The sequence below is a fragment of the Molossus molossus genome, unplaced genomic scaffold (assembly GCF_014108415.1).
Source record: "Molossus molossus isolate mMolMol1 unplaced genomic scaffold, mMolMol1.p scaffold_m16_p_6, whole genome shotgun sequence".
NCBI lineage: Eukaryota > Metazoa > Chordata > Mammalia > Chiroptera > Molossidae > Molossus > Molossus molossus.
In genome coordinates, this window is record NW_023425399.1 from 59,897,910 (window position 1) to 59,915,464 (window position 17,555).

General features: G+C 38.2%; 1 protein-coding gene across 2 annotated transcripts in view; it reads left to right on the plus strand.

Moving 5' to 3' along the window:
- AFG3L2 (AFG3 like matrix AAA peptidase subunit 2) overlaps positions 1 to 17,555 on the plus strand; it is a 50,175-nt gene that overhangs the window by 3,759 nt on the left and 28,861 nt on the right. The window contains exons 2-10 of one of the 2 annotated variants that reach the window (XM_036244979.1): positions 957 to 1,056; positions 1,444 to 1,521; positions 2,911 to 3,017; positions 3,174 to 3,326; positions 5,380 to 5,454; positions 9,708 to 9,832; positions 11,650 to 11,923; positions 13,216 to 13,353; positions 16,254 to 16,407. In XM_036244979.1, coding sequence (XP_036100872.1) covers positions 957 to 1,056; positions 1,444 to 1,521; positions 2,911 to 3,017; positions 3,174 to 3,326; positions 5,380 to 5,454; positions 9,708 to 9,832; positions 11,650 to 11,923; positions 13,216 to 13,353; positions 16,254 to 16,407 — 1,204 coding nt within the window. The remainder of the gene's footprint in view (positions 1 to 956; positions 1,057 to 1,443; positions 1,522 to 2,910; positions 3,018 to 3,173; positions 3,327 to 5,379; positions 5,455 to 9,707; positions 9,833 to 11,649; positions 11,924 to 13,215; positions 13,354 to 16,253; positions 16,408 to 17,555) is intronic. The other variant, XM_036244980.1, reaches the window with a different exon arrangement.

Below are 17,555 nucleotides of genomic sequence, written 5' to 3' on the forward strand. Positions count from 1 at the left end.
TGCAGTTTGTCCCCAGCCCTGGATGGGTCGTGTGGGTGGCAACCACTCAATGTGTCCCTTTCACGTAGATGTTTCTCTCTCTCTCTCTCTCTCTCTCTCCCTCCCACTCTATCTGAACAAAGTATCAAAAAAATGTCCTTGGGTGAGGATTTAAAAAAAAAAAAAAAGCTTGTACTCCCCAAAAATGGTGGTGAATTTTTACTTTGCAAAAGGATAAAAAAATTACTTGAACTTTTCACTGACAAATTTGGATATATCCCCTCAATGTGCCTTGCCTTTGATTGCATTTAACTGTGCAGCTTAAAATTTAATAGGAAGCTTTTTCAGTTTGTTTACATTATACTTTGATTTACCTGGACTGTATTTACACATAACTTTTTTAGCAACATGTTATTTAAAGCAGAGATGTATCTGTAATGGGAGTTGTGTGGCCAGGGTTCTCACCAGTATGATTATGTAGCAAATCCCTTTAGCAAATGTTGCTAGTATAAGTATTGTCAGTGATGTTGGACCATAACTTTCTTATCTTTGAACTAAGGTAAATTTAATCTTATGTTTACAAGCATCATTGTATTATAATTTCAGGTAAATAAATTTTCAGTATTATAGACTGCAAATGAGTCAACATGAAGCAGTAGATTTTCTGTGCTTTTGAATGCTGCAAATTAAACAATACCCAAGTGAATGTGTTAGCAGAGAGTTGTAGTTGGGCTACAATTCTAACTTATGTGTGATTTTGAAGTATTCTTGTGTTCTGGATCGTAATTTATGTTTATTGCTGCATAGAGTGCCAGACAATCCTAGTCCTCCCTTAAGAGGGTCTTTCTGTGCTAGTCTGTAACCACCCATTGAAGGGAGAAACATTTCACCCACTTTATGATATTAGGAAATGATGCTCTTTTAAAACTTTTTTTTATTTTAATATAATTCATGCTTTTATGTATGTCATGTTGCAGCTTTATCGTTATGCTACAACTCAAGCAACAACCAGCAGAAATTCTCTTTTGACAGATGTAATTGCTGTCTATCAAAGATTCTGTTCTCGACCTCCGAAAGGTAAACACTTCAGTGTGACCACAATGTTCTGCATTCTTGTTAAAGAGCCATGCTGCAGTAGGTGTTTACTAAGCAAGTGCATAGGTGGTGTTTCCAGTTGTTTTCTCCTATTACCTATCCCTGCCTCCTCCTGTCTGATTGCAGTGATGAAAATGTGTCACCTTCACATGTGACACTTCTGTAGGTAATGACATTGACATGCAAATGAGACTTCTTCCTTTAGATGCCTGGGCTGTGAACTGTAGTAGACTAATTTACTCCTACATAAGAAATGTTATACTTTTAACTTACGCTTTTTAATGATGTATCAGTTGCTTGAAGAATGAACACACACAAAACCTGATGACTTTTAGTTTGAGGATATGTATTTTTTTCCTTTTCTGACAGGATTTGAAAAATACTTTCCTAATGGAAAAAATGGGAAAAAAGCTAGTGAACCTAAAGAAGTTATGGGAGAAAAAAAAGGTACCTTTTAAAAAGATTATGTTTGAACTTACCATTTTCCTGTAGCACATGATGTTTTTTATAGTTTTCACTAGACAAGAGTTTATCTTCAGGCAGTTCTGAAACTTGTAGGTTACAAGTACATACAGTATTACAGACCTGGTGTCTTATTTTACCTTTAATTTTCTTGTCATTTTTCAAGTTGAATTAATTTAAGGTCACCTTAGAGATATTGTCTGATCAATATCTGTTATATTTAACTGCATATTTAATGAATATATTTGACATAATTTAAGCCACTGAGAAAAATCTTGGAAATAAACCTAATACATGCAGTTTATTTGACACATGTGGTGGTATAGTGCATTTTTTTTCAAATTGTTTTTTAGAGCCTTAAGGGATTCAGATGGCTGTCTTCTCTATGCCTCTTCACATGGCCTTTTCTCTACATATCTGTATCCAAATGTCCTCTTTTTATGAAACAACAATTATGTTGGATTAGGACCCACCCAAATGACGTCATTTTAACTTGATTATTTCTGTAAAGATCCTATCTCCAGCCCTGGCTGGTATTGCTCAGTGGTTAGAGTGCTGGCCCATGGATCAGAGAGTCCCAGGTTTGGTTCCCACTAAGGGCACATAACTCGGTTGTAGTTTGTCCCTGGCCCCTGTTGGGGTCGTGTGGGTGGCAACCATTCGATGTGTCTCTCTCACATCGATGTTTCTCTCTTTCTTCCTCCCTCTCTCCCTCCCGCTCTATCTGAAGATACATGCAAAAATGTCCTCGGGTGAGGATTAAAAAAAAATGAAAAAAAATTCTGTCTCCAAATATGATTATAGGGGGTTAGGATTCCAACATGAATTTGTGGAGGTGCACAGTTCTACCCATAACAGTAACTAATTTCAGATTCTTGCAAACTAATTTTATGTGGGTGGGTTGTGTTTTTGTATTTAAAGCAGGTTATCAGAATCATGTCTTTCCTAAGGAAGAAACTATTAACTGTTCACTTCATGGGAGTGGGAAAGCAGAGCACTTAATTTTTACCTTCAAGTGGGAACTCAGGAATTCACTTACATTCACATCCTAACTCTGTCACTTACCCAGTATTGCTTAACACTATAACAAACTATTCAAGTTATTTAAGCTACAATTTCTTCATATGTAAAATTGGTATATTTACGGGGTTAGTGGTTACTGTGCAGATTTCATGAGATAATGTATGCAAAGTATTGACATAAAGTACTGGATGTTAACTCTGTATTAGTCTTAGTCTTTCTCATAGTATTTTATTTAGTAACTGATCAGTTGCCATAATATGATTTGTAATATGTCTTTTATCTATTATTAATGGAAACATTGTTGAGAGATAAAAACCTATGCTGCTGTATATGCTCTTTGTTTATGAACAGAATCAAAGTCATCTACTACCCCACGACCTTCTGGAGGAGGAGTTGGTGGCGGTGGAAAACGAGGTGGCAAGAAAGATGATTCTCACTGGTGGTCCAGGTTTCAGAAGGTTTGATTCTAAATTGTGTGTTAATTTTGAGGATCTGAGGTGGCCCTAGGAAAGTTAGGAGGCATTAATGACATTATGAGAGATTTGTGTTCAACATAACATAGGTCATATTGTGACATTTCATGCTTCACAGAAATTGTCTCTTTCTTTGCCCAGGGTGACTTTCCATGGGATGACAAGGAATTCAGGATGTACTTTCTTTGGACTGCTCTGTTTTGGGGTGGAGTCATGTTTTACTTCCTTTTCAAGAGCTCAGGAAGAGAAATCACATGGAAGGATTTTGTTAATAACTATCTTTCCAAAGGAGTGGTAAGTATTTTATAGGATTGGTGGCTATTGTGGTTATAAAGGTGAAATTCAGTGGATTAAACCAGTAAAGTGACAGTCAACAAATTAGTTAAGCTTGTCTATCGTATAGTTACTGTTTTCATATTGGATTTTTATAATACTGAAAAGTACTGCAATTAAAAAAAAACCTGTTTGTTTTTACCCAGCAATCTTCAGATTTACCACAAAATCCTTTTGTTTCACCTCATACAAGAACCTAGTTTTAGAACTGCTGCTTCCAATTCTTTCTCTGGCAGCCCTCCTGCTTGCATCATTTTTTTGTGTGCCCTCGGCAGCCTCTTTCCCCTGGTGTAGTGTGCCAGCCTGTCATGGTTCCTTTACATCTTTGCTGCTTTCATCTCCTGTTGGCTTGGAATTGAATGAGTAAGCCACTCAGAATGTTTAAAGTGAGACTGGACGGGCTCTGAGGCTGCTTGGGAACCTTTGCAACTGCTGGCTGGGTCTTTACCCACTAAGACCCTATTTCAGCATTTTTAAGATGCTATTAAATTGTAAGGCATACATTATTTAGGTATTACTAAGAAAAAGCCTCCATTGAAACTAAAATACCATCAGTTGTGAAATGTATCATAGTTTCTGAGATATTAAAATATGAAAAATGTCCATCTTAGGATTGATGAAATATAAGTAAGAGAACCAGAATTAAGCCTGTTTTTTAACCTTGGGGAAATTATTGAACCTCTCAGTACTGGGTTTTTCATCAATGAAATGGATGAAATAAAGATAGTAATACTTTATTAATATATAAAGAGTATAAAATTACTTTTAAAGGTTGCACAGTAAAGTGATGGAAATTATCACTGAGACTTTTTGGAGCAAGTGTTTCTTTCATGAAAGTGACGCATTATATCTATAATTTCCAGATTTTGTAGGGAGCCTTCTTTGATGTGGAGGGGGCTGCAGCTGTCCTTCCAAGGGTGGTGAGAGGTCCTCAGGAGGATTCTCTGTAGCTTGCGTCTCCTCCTGACATGCTGGTTTTGTGGAATCAGTCTATCATTTTCTTAACAGTAGTATGGGAGTAGAGTATTTTAGTGGCTCCTTTCCAGAAGGACTGCCTTTAGGAACAGGTAGTCCCCTGTCCCAGCTCCTCCTGGAATTATTTGGGGCTCCCTCACTTTCCAATTTGACTTGTACCTTTCAGACTTCCTGCCAAGGCAGACTTTATTACAGCAGGAAGCAAGCTAATGCTTCAAATCAGCCAAAGACCCTGGGATGAGGTTAAGAGTGTTCTTAAGAATCTGATATAGTTAGGAGGTTACAGAAAAAAAAAAAATCAAGTTTAAACCATTTTGTACCATACAGTGGCAAAAATTCACAACTCCTATAATAGGTGAGGATGCAGAGCAATAGGAATATTTTGCCAGGGAGTGTGAATTGAAGAGCAATTTGGCGCTGTCTAGTAAAATTGAAGACGTGTATATTCTGCAGCTCAGCCTGACGGATCTATCTACAAGTACATATCCCAGAAAAAATTTTGAAGATGTGCCCAAGAAGGTCTATGCAGGAGTGTTTATAGCAGCATTGTTTGTGATATTGAAGCTTTTGAAACAGCCTAAATGTCAGTTAACACGAGAATGGATAAATAACTTGAGGTGTGGTAACTGACCACACCTGACATGTGTGGTAAACCTCACAGATACAACTATAGGAAAAAAGAGAATGTTATAGAAGAATACATACCAAATGAGACCATTTTTAAAGCTTAAAAACAGGCTAAAGTGAGTGTATGTTTTAGGATTACTTTTATGTGTGGCACAGGTGCTTTGGGATGGTCAGCACCTAATGAAAAGAGTAGCCACCTCTGGGGAGAATAGGGTGACACTAGTTAATGGCTTCAACAGTGTGTGATATTTTATTTCTCAAGCCAGAGTGGGGAACATGGGATATCCTTATGTTTTTCATTATTCTTCTTTGTATGTCTGAAATACCATATGCATTTTAAACAAGCTTGAAAGAATGTCTCAGATATTTTCTATGAATTTATGTTTGAATATTTAACTTTTTAAAATTCCAGGTAGACAGACTGGAAGTTGTCAACAAGCGTTTTGTTCGAGTGACTTTTACACCAGGAAAAACTCCTGTTGATGGGGTAAATTATTTTATTAATTGATGTGAATTAGCTGTAAATTAACTTTTCAGATTTAAATGAAAAGCAAACATTTCCTTACATACACTGGACACGCCAGCACTGGGCAGTGCAGCAGTTGTAATCTTCACCACCATAGGTGAGAATGTGCAGGTTGCGTGCATAATTGTGATATGAGGATTGGGTCAGTGGTTTTGTTTTGTTTTGGATTTAGTAATCATTTGGGCAACAGTGAGTGAAATCCCAGTTATCAAAACTGAGAAAATTGGTTAGGAAAAATATTTTAAAATATGAATTGCTTGCCTTGAGACAGCTGTTTTCAAATTGGTTTATGAAGCATTTTGCTTATATCTCCCAACCGTTTTATGACATTATATAATTATAATTTGTATTTCTTGTTTTTAAAATAATTTGTATTTCCTGTCGAAGCATTTGAACTCTATTCCAGAGACCCGAAACTAACTTGAGGGGACCATGGGGGATGGGGAAGTGGGGCAGGTAAGGTTCCCTGGTGAATCCCAGTCCTCCCCTGGACCTGACCCCTACCTTCCACCTATTCCTAGTCCCTTAGTGTCTTAGAGTCTTACCACCCTCCTCCAGGGCCAGACCTCTCTCCAGGCTGCTTCTCTTCTCTCATAGGATGATTTTGTTTAACCATTTCCTAGTCATCCTGCCTGGTCAACATTTTAAGAAAAACTAGAGTTGATGGTGACCATCTCTCTCTGTCTGATAAATATCAGTAAATGTAAGAATATCTGTGAAGTCATAACACACTGGTATTTTCGTCATTTTTAGGAAAACTATTTTATTTGTCTTAATTTTTTTTCCATTTTTTTCACCTTATGATAAAATATTTATTAATAACTATGCTACCTTTTTTTTTTCCCTTCGAACTATCCCTCAGACTTTTAGTGCTGGGAATTATATTGTCACTCCTTTCAAGAGCACAGTTTGGCAGTGTATATATCAGCAGTTTTTTTTTTTTTTTTTTTTATCCTCACCCGAGGATATTTTTCCATTTTTTGTACAGATAGAGTGGGAGGGAGAGAGATGAAGGGAGAGAGAGAGAAACATCGACGTGAAGGGACACATCGAGTGGCTGCCACCCGCACGACCAGGGGACAAACTGCAACCGAAGTACGTGCCCTTAGCGGGAACCGAACCCGGGTCTCTCCGGACCGCAGGCCGACGCTCTAACCGCTGAGCCAAACTGGCCAGAGCTATATCAGCAGTTTTGAAAGTGCACCCACGCCGAATAAATTTGGTTAATTATTTCCCTAGGATTACTGTAATAATCTTAGGGAAATAATTAAGGATGCATGTAAAGATGCCTATACAAGGATGTCCTCCAAAACATTGTTTATAGAGCAAAAAATTAGAAATAGATAAATGTCCACATTAGGCCCTGGTTAACAGTAGGGCCCCTCACTTCGCTGGAGCTTTATTCTCCCTGCTGCAGCAGTACCTCTCATTGGGCAGTATTCTTCCTGGAGGGCAATAAGCATTTACGTATGAAATTCATACCATTTTATTATGAATTACTAGCTTTTTTTTCTTCATATACAGTTAAGGTTTTATGTTGATTTCTTTCCAAAATTGTGCGTGTACTTCAAGATCATAAGCGGGATTTTATGAAATTTTGATGGAATGGCTTCAAAGTTGCTGATAGTGTTTATCTCTGGGTGTTAAAGTTATAGATGCTTTTTTTAAAATCCTCATCTAAGGACATTTTTCGATATTCTGTTCAGATAGAGTGGGAGGGAGAGAGAGAGAGAGAGAAACATTGAGGTGAAAGGGACACCTCGAGTGGTCGCCCAACCAGGGCTGGGGACAAACTGAAACCGAGGTACGTGCCCTTAGCAGGAACTGAACCCAGGTCTCTCTGGACCACAGGCCGACGCTCTAACTGCTGACCCAAACTGGCCTGGGCATAGATGCTTTTTATTTTCTTAATTTTCAATGGAGAACATGTATTGCCTGCTTGACAAATTTTATATTGAACTTTCAGATATGGATATAAGGCTTTTAGTGTTCTCCTTCTTAAGGAGTAGCAACATTAATTATTACGCTATATAAATACAGCACAGGCTGTGGAATCTTGACAGATTTGGTTTCACATCAGCTTTTTTTTTTTTTTAATTTTTGTTTTTAATCCTCACCTGAGGACATTCTTCCATTTTTTTGTTTAGATAGAGTGGGAGGGAGAGAGAGGAAGAGAGAGAGAGAGAAAGAAACATCGACATGAAAGGGACACGTCAAGCAGCCGCCACTCGCACAACCCAACCAGGGTCGGGGACAAACTGCAACCGAGGCACGTGCCCTTAGCAGGAATTGAACCCAGGTCTCCCTGGACCTCAGGCCGACGCTCCAACCACTGAGCCAAACTGGCCAGGGCACATCAGCTCTATTCTTTATTAGCTGTATGGCCTAACTCCTCCATACCTCGGTTTCTTTATCTTTAAAATGGGAACAACAATAATACTGTTTTAAGTCTCAGTGCTTAAGTGAGAATTGTGAAAGTCAGTGGTGGTTTTCAAACTTCAGGGTGTGTAAGAATCACCTGGAGCACTGGGACCCATCCCCAGAGGGTCTTATCCAGACTTTGTCCCCAGAATCTTCGTTCTGCTGGTCCTTGGTCCACCCTGATTCTCTGATGTGAGTCATGCATTTAGCATATTGCCCAATTGATAGTAGATTCTAAGTTAGAAATTGTCAGTCCCACGTGATTAATCTATTTATTGACATGTTTTGAGGCTTGTAACCACAGGAATTTTATAGCTTTGTCAGTGAATAACCTATCAAGAATTATTGTTATATTATAAAACTTACTTTTCATTTTTTGTTTTTTGATATGTGGAAAGAGATACCAGAGTGATATTTCCCACTCAGAAATACTAGTTGGTGGGAGGAATATAGAATGAAATGTTATGCTCTTCTGTGTACACTTCTGAATTGTCTGAATTTTATGTCATAGACTTATTGTTTTGATTTTTAAAATATTTTTATTTTAAAATATTTATAAAATCAGTTGCATATTAGAGTATGAACAAAGTCTTTTTGTGCTGTAAAATGTGGCTAATACTTGCAGAGTGCTGGAAGAGGGTCTGCTATATAGTAAAACTCCATAAATGTGAGTTGTTATGATTAATGTTTTCATGGTATAAGAGAGATAGCATGGTATAAAAGATATGCTATATTTACAGTCAGTGGCTCCAGAGCCAGACTGCTTGGGTTCAGATTCAGCCTCTTACTACTAGATGTGTAATCATGGGCAAGTGAAATCACCTCTATGGTTTTCTAATCTGTGAAATGGGGACAGTAATAGTCATGGCTGATACAGCACAATGCGAAATACTTCTGTGCTGGGGGTAAAATAACCATTGCCTCAGACCCTTCAGGTGTTCCTTCCTAGGGCCTCAGTACTCACCAGATTTAGTGAATAGAAGGGTTATGGTGAAGGTGCCTTCTGAATGTTCAGATTTGATTATCACCCCTGGTGGTAGTACCTACTTCATACAGTGGCTCTGAAGGTTAAATGAGTTAATACATATAAAGGACTTAGAACAATGCTGGCATTTACAAATGCTTAATAAACTTTGGTTGTTATTTCTGTGTCACATTAGCTTTTAGTTTGTGAATAGGTAGCTGAAAATAACTGGGAAATGGAGAAGAGGTAAAATAAGCATATTTATTTATGAAAAGATAAAAAGGATTGTGTTTTCAAATGGATTTTTGTATTCTTTTGAGTTTATCATTTTAGAACTACTGAGATATATTACTAAAGAAGTGCTTATTTGCAAAGAATTGCCAGGTGTTCTCACTGAGTAAAACTTAATCACCGTATCATTAAAACCAGTGTTTTTTTTTTTCCTCCCCTGAGGATATTTTTCCATTTTTTGTACAGATAGAGTGGGAGGGAGAGAGAGGAAGGGAGAGAGAGAGAGAGAAACATCGACGTGAAAGGGACACATCGAGTGGCTGCCACCCGCACAACCAACCAGGGCCGGGGACAAACTGCAACCGAAGTACGTGCCCTTAGCGGGAACCGAACCCGGGTCTCTCAGGACCGCAGGCCGACGCTCTAACCGCTGAGCCAAACTGGCCAGGGCAAAACCAGTGTTTTTTTATTGTTGGGTTTTTTTAATTTGTAGATTTTAGTATTTCTGAAAAATTTTTTAAAAGCTGAACCCTTTAGTGAATTAAACTCTTTTGTTTCCCTTTCATTCTTAGGATATTTTGTTTTTCTATTTTTATAGCAATACGTCTGGTTTAATATTGGCAGTGTGGACACCTTTGAGCGGAATCTGGAAACTTTGCAGCAGGAATTGGGCATAGAAGGGGAGAATCGGGTACCTGTTGTCTACATTGCTGAAAGTGATGGGTAAGAAACAGTGAAAATACTTAAGCATGTTGAAAACAATACACTATGGTCTACGTGGTACACTGTGTTCTGTCACCAAATGGTTGCACATTACAGTGTCAAATAAGCCTTCTTTAGGCTTATTTAAGGAATTCTTCTTCTCTTGCCAGGGGTTATTTGTCTTTAATAAAGCCACTTAGAAATATGAGTCTTTCAAGAAGGGCCCATTGATTTCAAGAGTCATGTCTTTGAGCTTACTTAGGAATTATATTGCCTTTGAGTGGTCATCTGGGTACAGCCAGGTAGATCACCTACTAGTCACCCCATTTGCATTAAATACAGAGGTATACCTTGCTGTAGAGTTATGGGTTTGAGAGTGAAATCAAAATAAAACTTATTTTTTGTATATGAAAAAAGCAGAAAAATGGAGAGTCGGTGTGTTAATTGAGTTGATTGTATTGCTCAGTTTTAGGGACTTTCTTGAATCCTGGTTTTTGTAAAACTACAATCTACCTGCAATACTTAGATATAGATAGCTATTGAAATAGTCTCACATAGGATATATCTCTTGGCCCCTGAAACTATCATAATTACTTAACTTTATAGGTTGCTACTGAAACATAACAAAAAGTATTATTGCACAATTCTTTAAATTTTTATTGTCTGTGCTGTCAGTACATATTTTTTTCTCCAGAAATAAACCAACTGTAAATTTTTTATGGTTCTTGCTGCCTGCTGTAGGAGCATTTAAAATATTTTCAAGGATGAAAAATTAGGAAGTAAATCCTGGTTTTTGTTCTGTTTTTGACCTAAGACAGACAGACAGAAGGCAAAAGGCATCCCAGGCTTTAAATCATTCCCGAGCATGTCCCTTCAGAGCAGACACGAGGTTGGAGAACAAACCGGTTCTCCTGCAAATCTCTCTTAAGCCTGTACAAGCCGGACAGAGTCTGTGCAGCGCTCATCACCATTGGTACAGCATATACAGCACAGTAATTAATGTTGTTCCTCCATGTTGCTACTAAAAATCTTATATCCATATCTGAAAGATCAACAAAGTCTGTCAAGCAGGTACTATATATTCTCTGTTAAAACTAAGAAAATACAAAGAATAAAAAGTGTCTGTAACCTCAACACCCAGAGATAAAAACGATTAGCAATTTTGATGCCATTTCTTCAAGATTTCATAAAACTCCCTTCACAGTCATGAAATAACATACACAATTTTTAAAAGAAATCCATATAAGAACTGTAATATGAAGGAGAAAGAAAAAGAACGTAACTTATAATAAAGTGGTATGAATTTCACTGAGTAAATGCTTGTGTCTGCCAGTACTAAATGTAAAAAATGTATAGAGTTCTTTTTAAACTGTTAATTTAGCAAGGATTTGATATTTGGAAGACATTGCTTCAGAATAAGTTGAAGGATTCCAGTAAGAGAACTGAATTTCTGCCTAGGCTAATACCAGGATTATATTAAAATTTTTAAGTGAGTAATTCAAAAGAAATTTTTTTTGAAACTTAGCTATAATGATAGTAAATCACAGGGCTGCACTGTACATAAATAGTGGTTATTGGGATAGGAATAAAATATTAATATATGTTAGTAACAGGATTTTCTTTTGGTTTTGGTGCTTCTACTTCAGTGATGGCAACACCGAGATTCTCCATGTGCCTCAGATAAAATGTTAGAATATTCAGGTTTTATAAAAATTGAAAAAAATGTATGCAGTTATATCCCAAGCAGTTATCAAAAAATTTTACTTGCAGAACATTAAAAAAGCCAAAGATTAACAGTCTTAAAAGTATGTTGCTATTGTGTGTGGTTCCTTTTTCAGTTCGTTCCTCCTGAGCATGTTGCCCACAGTGCTCATCATCGCTTTCTTACTGTATACCATACGAAGGGGGCCTGCTGGTATTGGTCGAACAGGCCGTGGGATGGGTGGACTCTTCAGTGTTGGAGAAACCACTGCCAAGGTCTTAAAGGATGAGATAGATGTGAAGTTCAAAGATGTGGCTGGCTGTGAGGAAGCCAAGCTAGAAATAATGGAATTTGTGAATTTCTTGAAAAACCCAAAGCAGTATCAAGACCTAGGAGCAAAAATCCCGAAGGTAAAATAAACTTAAAGAAGATTATTTCCAACTCATTAACCCAAAAATATTTTGAATTGTTTCTTGATCTCTGAAATTATAATTTTATGAAGTTTGAATACTTATTATAAAGTAGCTATTTTCCTCCTTTATCTTACTGGTCTCTGCTTAACTCACAAGAGCCTTTTTTGGGTTGCTTGGTCTATGTGAATATGTGTTCTTGCATGTAGAGTGTATAATCCCAAAAGATTTGTGTTTTCTTCTTTTGGAAGCCTTCCTTGAGTTACCTTTCTTCTTCCTCCAGTCTGATTTAGACACCCTATTTCTTAGCAGATGTAGTGCCCTGAGCGTATCATTCCCTATTGTCACCCATTTGTCCCTCCTTGAGCAAGTATGAATAGACCCTCTTCCTGGACTTGGTTCTGAGATTCATGGCACAGGACTCGGTGGAGAAGAGTCAGAGAGCACTAATTCTTGCCTTCCCTCCTCCCAGCAGACTTGTAACCACAGCTAGAAATGGGCTGGCCTTACTAATCTTTATACTCCCAGGGCCAGACTCAGTCATTAAATAAATGAATAAAAAATTTTAACTAACTCTTTTAAAAATTCATTAATAAAGTTTACTTTAAAGGAATCCTTTGTAAAGGGAATCATCATTTTCTTGACTTCATGTCCTACCTATATGGATAAAAAGCCTTATTTTATAATTTGCTATTAATTTACATAAGTACTTACATCGTACGTAGGCATCTTCACAACTTAAATAATTATAGTTTTTAAGTAGACACATTTTTTTCTTTTTTAGTTTACCATTGGTCATTAGATGTTTACTTCATTTGTGAAATTGTAAAGGGAATAAAATAAGAAGAATGTAAATTGGGAGTGTGATGTTTGTGTCTCCTTAAATTTAAGTTAATCTCAATTGGTTTAGTAATAGTTTCCTAGCTTAAGTCATCCTTTGTATACTGTTAGACAGGTCTAAAACTCTTATAAAATAAGGGAAGTATTTAAGATTTTACATTCTGATCAAATTTTTAAAAACAATAGTCACGGTGGGCAGGAGCGGAGAGGAGGTGTCAGTGGGGGGAAAAGAAACATCTGTAACAAAAATAAATTAAAAAAAAACCAATATAGTGTCTAATAATACTTTTCTTCTCTTCTTATTAATAATCTACCATACCTCAAATGTTTAAGAAATAGTTAGTGTATGTCACTAAAACTCATATAGCTTTATACCTAGGAATTATCTTTGGATATGCAATTTACTTTTCTGAAATTCTAGTTAAATATACTTTCTTTTTTTATATCTGAAGGGTGCCATTCTCACTGGTCCTCCAGGCACCGGGAAAACATTGCTAGCTAAGGCCACAGCCGGAGAAGCCAACGTCCCTTTTATCACTGTTAGTGGATCCGAGTTTTTGGAGATGTTTGTTGGTGTGGGTCCAGCTAGAGTAAGTCTTTTGTTTTATTCTGATGGTGCACCTTCCTCCTCCTCCTCCTCCTCCTCCTCCTCCTCCTCCTCCTCCTCCTCCTCCTCCTTCTTCTCCTCCTTTGTCCCCCTGAAATGGGGATTTGGTAAAGATGGCCCTTTGCCCTGGAGTCCTGTGGAGTGACCCCTCACCAGTTACTGCCTCGAACACTCTTCCAGGGAAATGCCTCAGCAAGGCCTATGACTTCACCCCAGCTTCCCCAACCCTGACCAAGATTTCAGTCTGTTAATTGGGTCCTCTTTCTGATGAGTTGTAAGAATTCTTTTTTAATACTCACCCAAGGTTATTTTTTCATTGATTTTTTTTTTTTTTTTTTAGATAGAGTGGGAGGGAGGGAGGGAGGGAGGGAGGGAGGAAGAGAGAGAGAGAGAGAGAGAGAGAGAGAGAGAGAGAAAGAAATACCAATGTGAGAGAGGCACGTTGATTGGTTGCCTCCCGCACAACATCGACCAGGGATTGAACCTGCAACTGAGGTATGTACCCCTGACTGGGAATCACATCTGAAACTCTGTGGTCCACTGGCCCGACGCTTTAACCACTGGGCTAAACCGGCCGGGGTGAGAGTTCTTTATATATTCTGGATACTAACCTCCTAATCAGATATATGATTTGTAAATATTTTCTTTCATTCAGTAAGTTAATCTTTTCACTTTCTTGATAGTGAAGCATCAAAGTTTTAAATTTTGATGAAGTCTAATGTATCTTTTTTCTTTTGTTACTTGTGCTTTTAGTGTCAACTAAAAATGTATTGCCAAATCAAGGTTGTAAATATTTATTCCTGTGCTTTCTTCTAAGAGTTTATAGTTTCAGCTGTTTCATTTAGATCTGTGATTCATTTAAAATTAATATGATCTATTTTGAGTTAATATGGTGTGATATAAGGGTCCAACTTCATTCTACATTTCTATGTCCAGTTTTCCCAGCACCATTTGTTGAAAAGACTGTTCTGGATCCTTTGGATGGTCTTGGCATTCTTGACCATAGATACATGGGTTTATTTCTAGACTCTCAATTCTGCCTTATTGACCTATATGTCTGTCTTTATGCCACACTGTCTTGATTACTGCTACTGTGTAGTAAGTTTTGAAATCAGAAAGTGTGAGTGTGGATTCCTTTTTAAAGAAACTCTTAAATTTTTACTCTTGTGTATCTTACCAGCATCTAAAATGTTGACTCTTTTTTTTTTAAAGTACTATAGAAATGCAAAGTGCCATCACAGTTATTTTCTAAACTTGGAATACAACTTACAATGAGTAACAAAGTGTTGTGTTTTCAGTGGGCAGCACTTTTTTTTTATTCTCATTGGCAAGAATAATAGTGATAGGTCTTACCATTATTGGCATCTTAGATTAGATGAACTATGATAGATGGAGTTGGTGATTTCATATGGGTTTTGTAAAGCAGATAAGTCTTAGTAAAATAGAGTAGCATGTTTATAATGATGGATCATGGCATCTAATATAGGTAAGGAGGGAATTGACCAGAGAGGAACTATGGATGGTGGGAAAGCAGTGGGCTTAATGTGATGGAGAGCTAAAAAGTTGGTGAAGAATTGATTGTGGAAGATGCTTGAGTACATGGGCGGGCCAGACCATCAGGAGGGGGTGGTCAGAGAGTAGATTGCTTGAGGCTGGTTGTTTAGAGGAGACCTTGGCAGTGCTAGTCATGTCAGAGTGGAGCAAAAGGTGATCGAAGAGGTGAGTCAGGGAGAGACCAAGCCCCACATGGATGTGAAAGTCACTAAGAAAATAGTTCCTGGTGGGGGGAAGGGAGGGGAGTAGGGAATCAGACCTGTGTGTGACTAGAGTGCTGCCACATGGCAGGAGCCTCAGTGAGCAGGAAGGTTTTCCAGCAGAATTATTTCGGCAATGTAGTAATGAGGTGTGAAGTGGACCCCTGACTCCAGGTGGTCTGGAGGGAAAGATAAAAAACCTTCTAGTTGAGAGCTTTGCAGGGAGAGCTAAATTTCAGTTTAGGCAAGGAGGTGAAGGAAGTATTCAGGGAAGAGCTTGAGAGGGTCAGGTCCTATTGATCACAGAGGGGAGGCTGTAGGGAGATGAGTTATATTAAGGGATATGCTCAGAGCAATGTAAGCATGAAAATCCCAAAAGTCCAGTCAGGGAGGATGATGGCAGACTTGGACTTCTGATGAGAGAAGTAAAAGGGATATGAGGCATAGGGAGTTTGTCTCTGAATCTCTCTGTAGGGGCAGGTGATAGGGTGAAACCCTGAACGCTCTCAGCTGATAGTGAAACATGGGATGGCTATTCTTTCTTCAGCCCACCTCAACTAGTGGTCTGAGGGGGCATGCTTTGCGGAACAGAATGTGGTGCAAGGGCCTCACAACTGCTCATTTTACAGCAGGGCTGAGGCCAGGGCACTGTCAGACACACTAGGGTGATTGCTGAGTGGGCTTGGGGAGGTTGTGCCTTTGTCTTCTGTGTAATTGCTGCCTAGATCTTTAAGTAAGTCTCTGCTTGTTCATAACTGCCTCAGGCATGAAATTGAATCTCAGAGTAGTTTGAACTTTTAAACGAAATATAAACTTTATAATGCTACTGTGTTATCTTTTTATAGGCCAAAGATATGTATTACTAATTTGTTGGTGTTATAAAAATAGCAGATATTGTTAGTGCTTATTACATATACGTATTATAGATATAATATTTGCTCACCTTAAATCAGTTACCCACCCACCGAGTTACTTGCCACTTCACTTCACTTCTTTGTATGTTTTGTACACTGTATCACACAAAAAGATTATCTTCCTATGGGACAGGAAATTTGATGATCATTTTTTAATAGGAAGATAAAATAGTATTAATTTGTCAAATGACTCTAGTGTTTATATTTTTATCCAGGTTCGAGACTTATTTGCCCTTGCTCGGAAGAATGCCCCTTGTATTCTCTTCATTGATGAAATAGATGCCGTGGGAAGGAAGAGAGGAAGAGGCAACTTTGGGGGGCAGAGTGAACAGGAGAATACACTTAATCAGTTGCTTGTGGAAATGGATGGTGAATATTCAAGTCTTTTGTATTTAAAATTACACTGTCTACTTGTTTTATATATTATATCTCAAAGGAGAATATGCTTATATAGAAAAATAGCATTTTCTATAACAAACAGCCTTCTTAGAGGCTCTTTTATACCAGTACAGATCATAGAAAAATATTCTTACCTGGCAGTGCCATAACTTAATAACTTAATATTTGTGTTAAGATGGTATGTGTACCTGGTGCTGAATAAGAGAAAAATTGGTGAAATGATTCACAAAAGATTTATAGTCTCATTCTCAAAACTATTTATGGTTCTGAGACATCAGGAAAAACAATGTATGTAACCACATGTGAATTTGGCAAATTCTGAATATTCTTTTATGGAGAGTAGCAATCTTTCCTCGTTAGTCAGCTTTTTCTTTTAATTAGAAAAGGCAGTTCTTAGGATGTGCAAGTTCCTTCATTCTATAAGATGTGTTGAGTACGCAGAAAGGGGAGGTACAGTGCTGAGTTTTAAGACAGTTTGCATTACTGAGCAGGCATGTATCCAGAGTCAGAAGGTAGAGCTCCTCCACTGTGGTGGTCAGTCCGCGTGTAGTGCTACATGTTTAAATCAGAGAGCCATATTTGGGGGAAATTAGTACCTGAGCTCTTTCAGTGCCAAGGTCCTGAAGGTTCTGGCTCTTCAACCAAGGCCTTGATGTTTGAGAATTGGACAGTAAAACCAAGCAAGTTTAGCCTAGAGAAGTGGTTGGAGGTGGAGGTTGATACCTGTCTTTAAATATTGCAATAGCTGGCCCTGGTTTGGCTCAGCAGTTAGAGCATTGACCCTTGGACTGAAGGGTCAAGGGTTCAATTCCCGGTCAAGGGCAGGTTTGATCCCTGGCCCCAGTCACGTGGGAGGCAACCAATTGATGTGTCTCTCTCACATCACTGTCCCCCCCCTCCCTTCTTTCCATTCTCTAAAAAGAAATCAATTGAGCCCTGGCTGGTATTTCTCAGTGGTTAGAGAGTTGGCCCTTGCACCAAAAGGTTGTGGGTTCAGTTCCCAGTCAAGGGCAGGTACCAAGATTGCAGGTTCCATCCCTGGTCCTGTTTGGGACACGTGTAAGGCAACCAATTATCTCTTTCACATTAGTGTTTCTCTCCACCCCACTTCCCTCCCT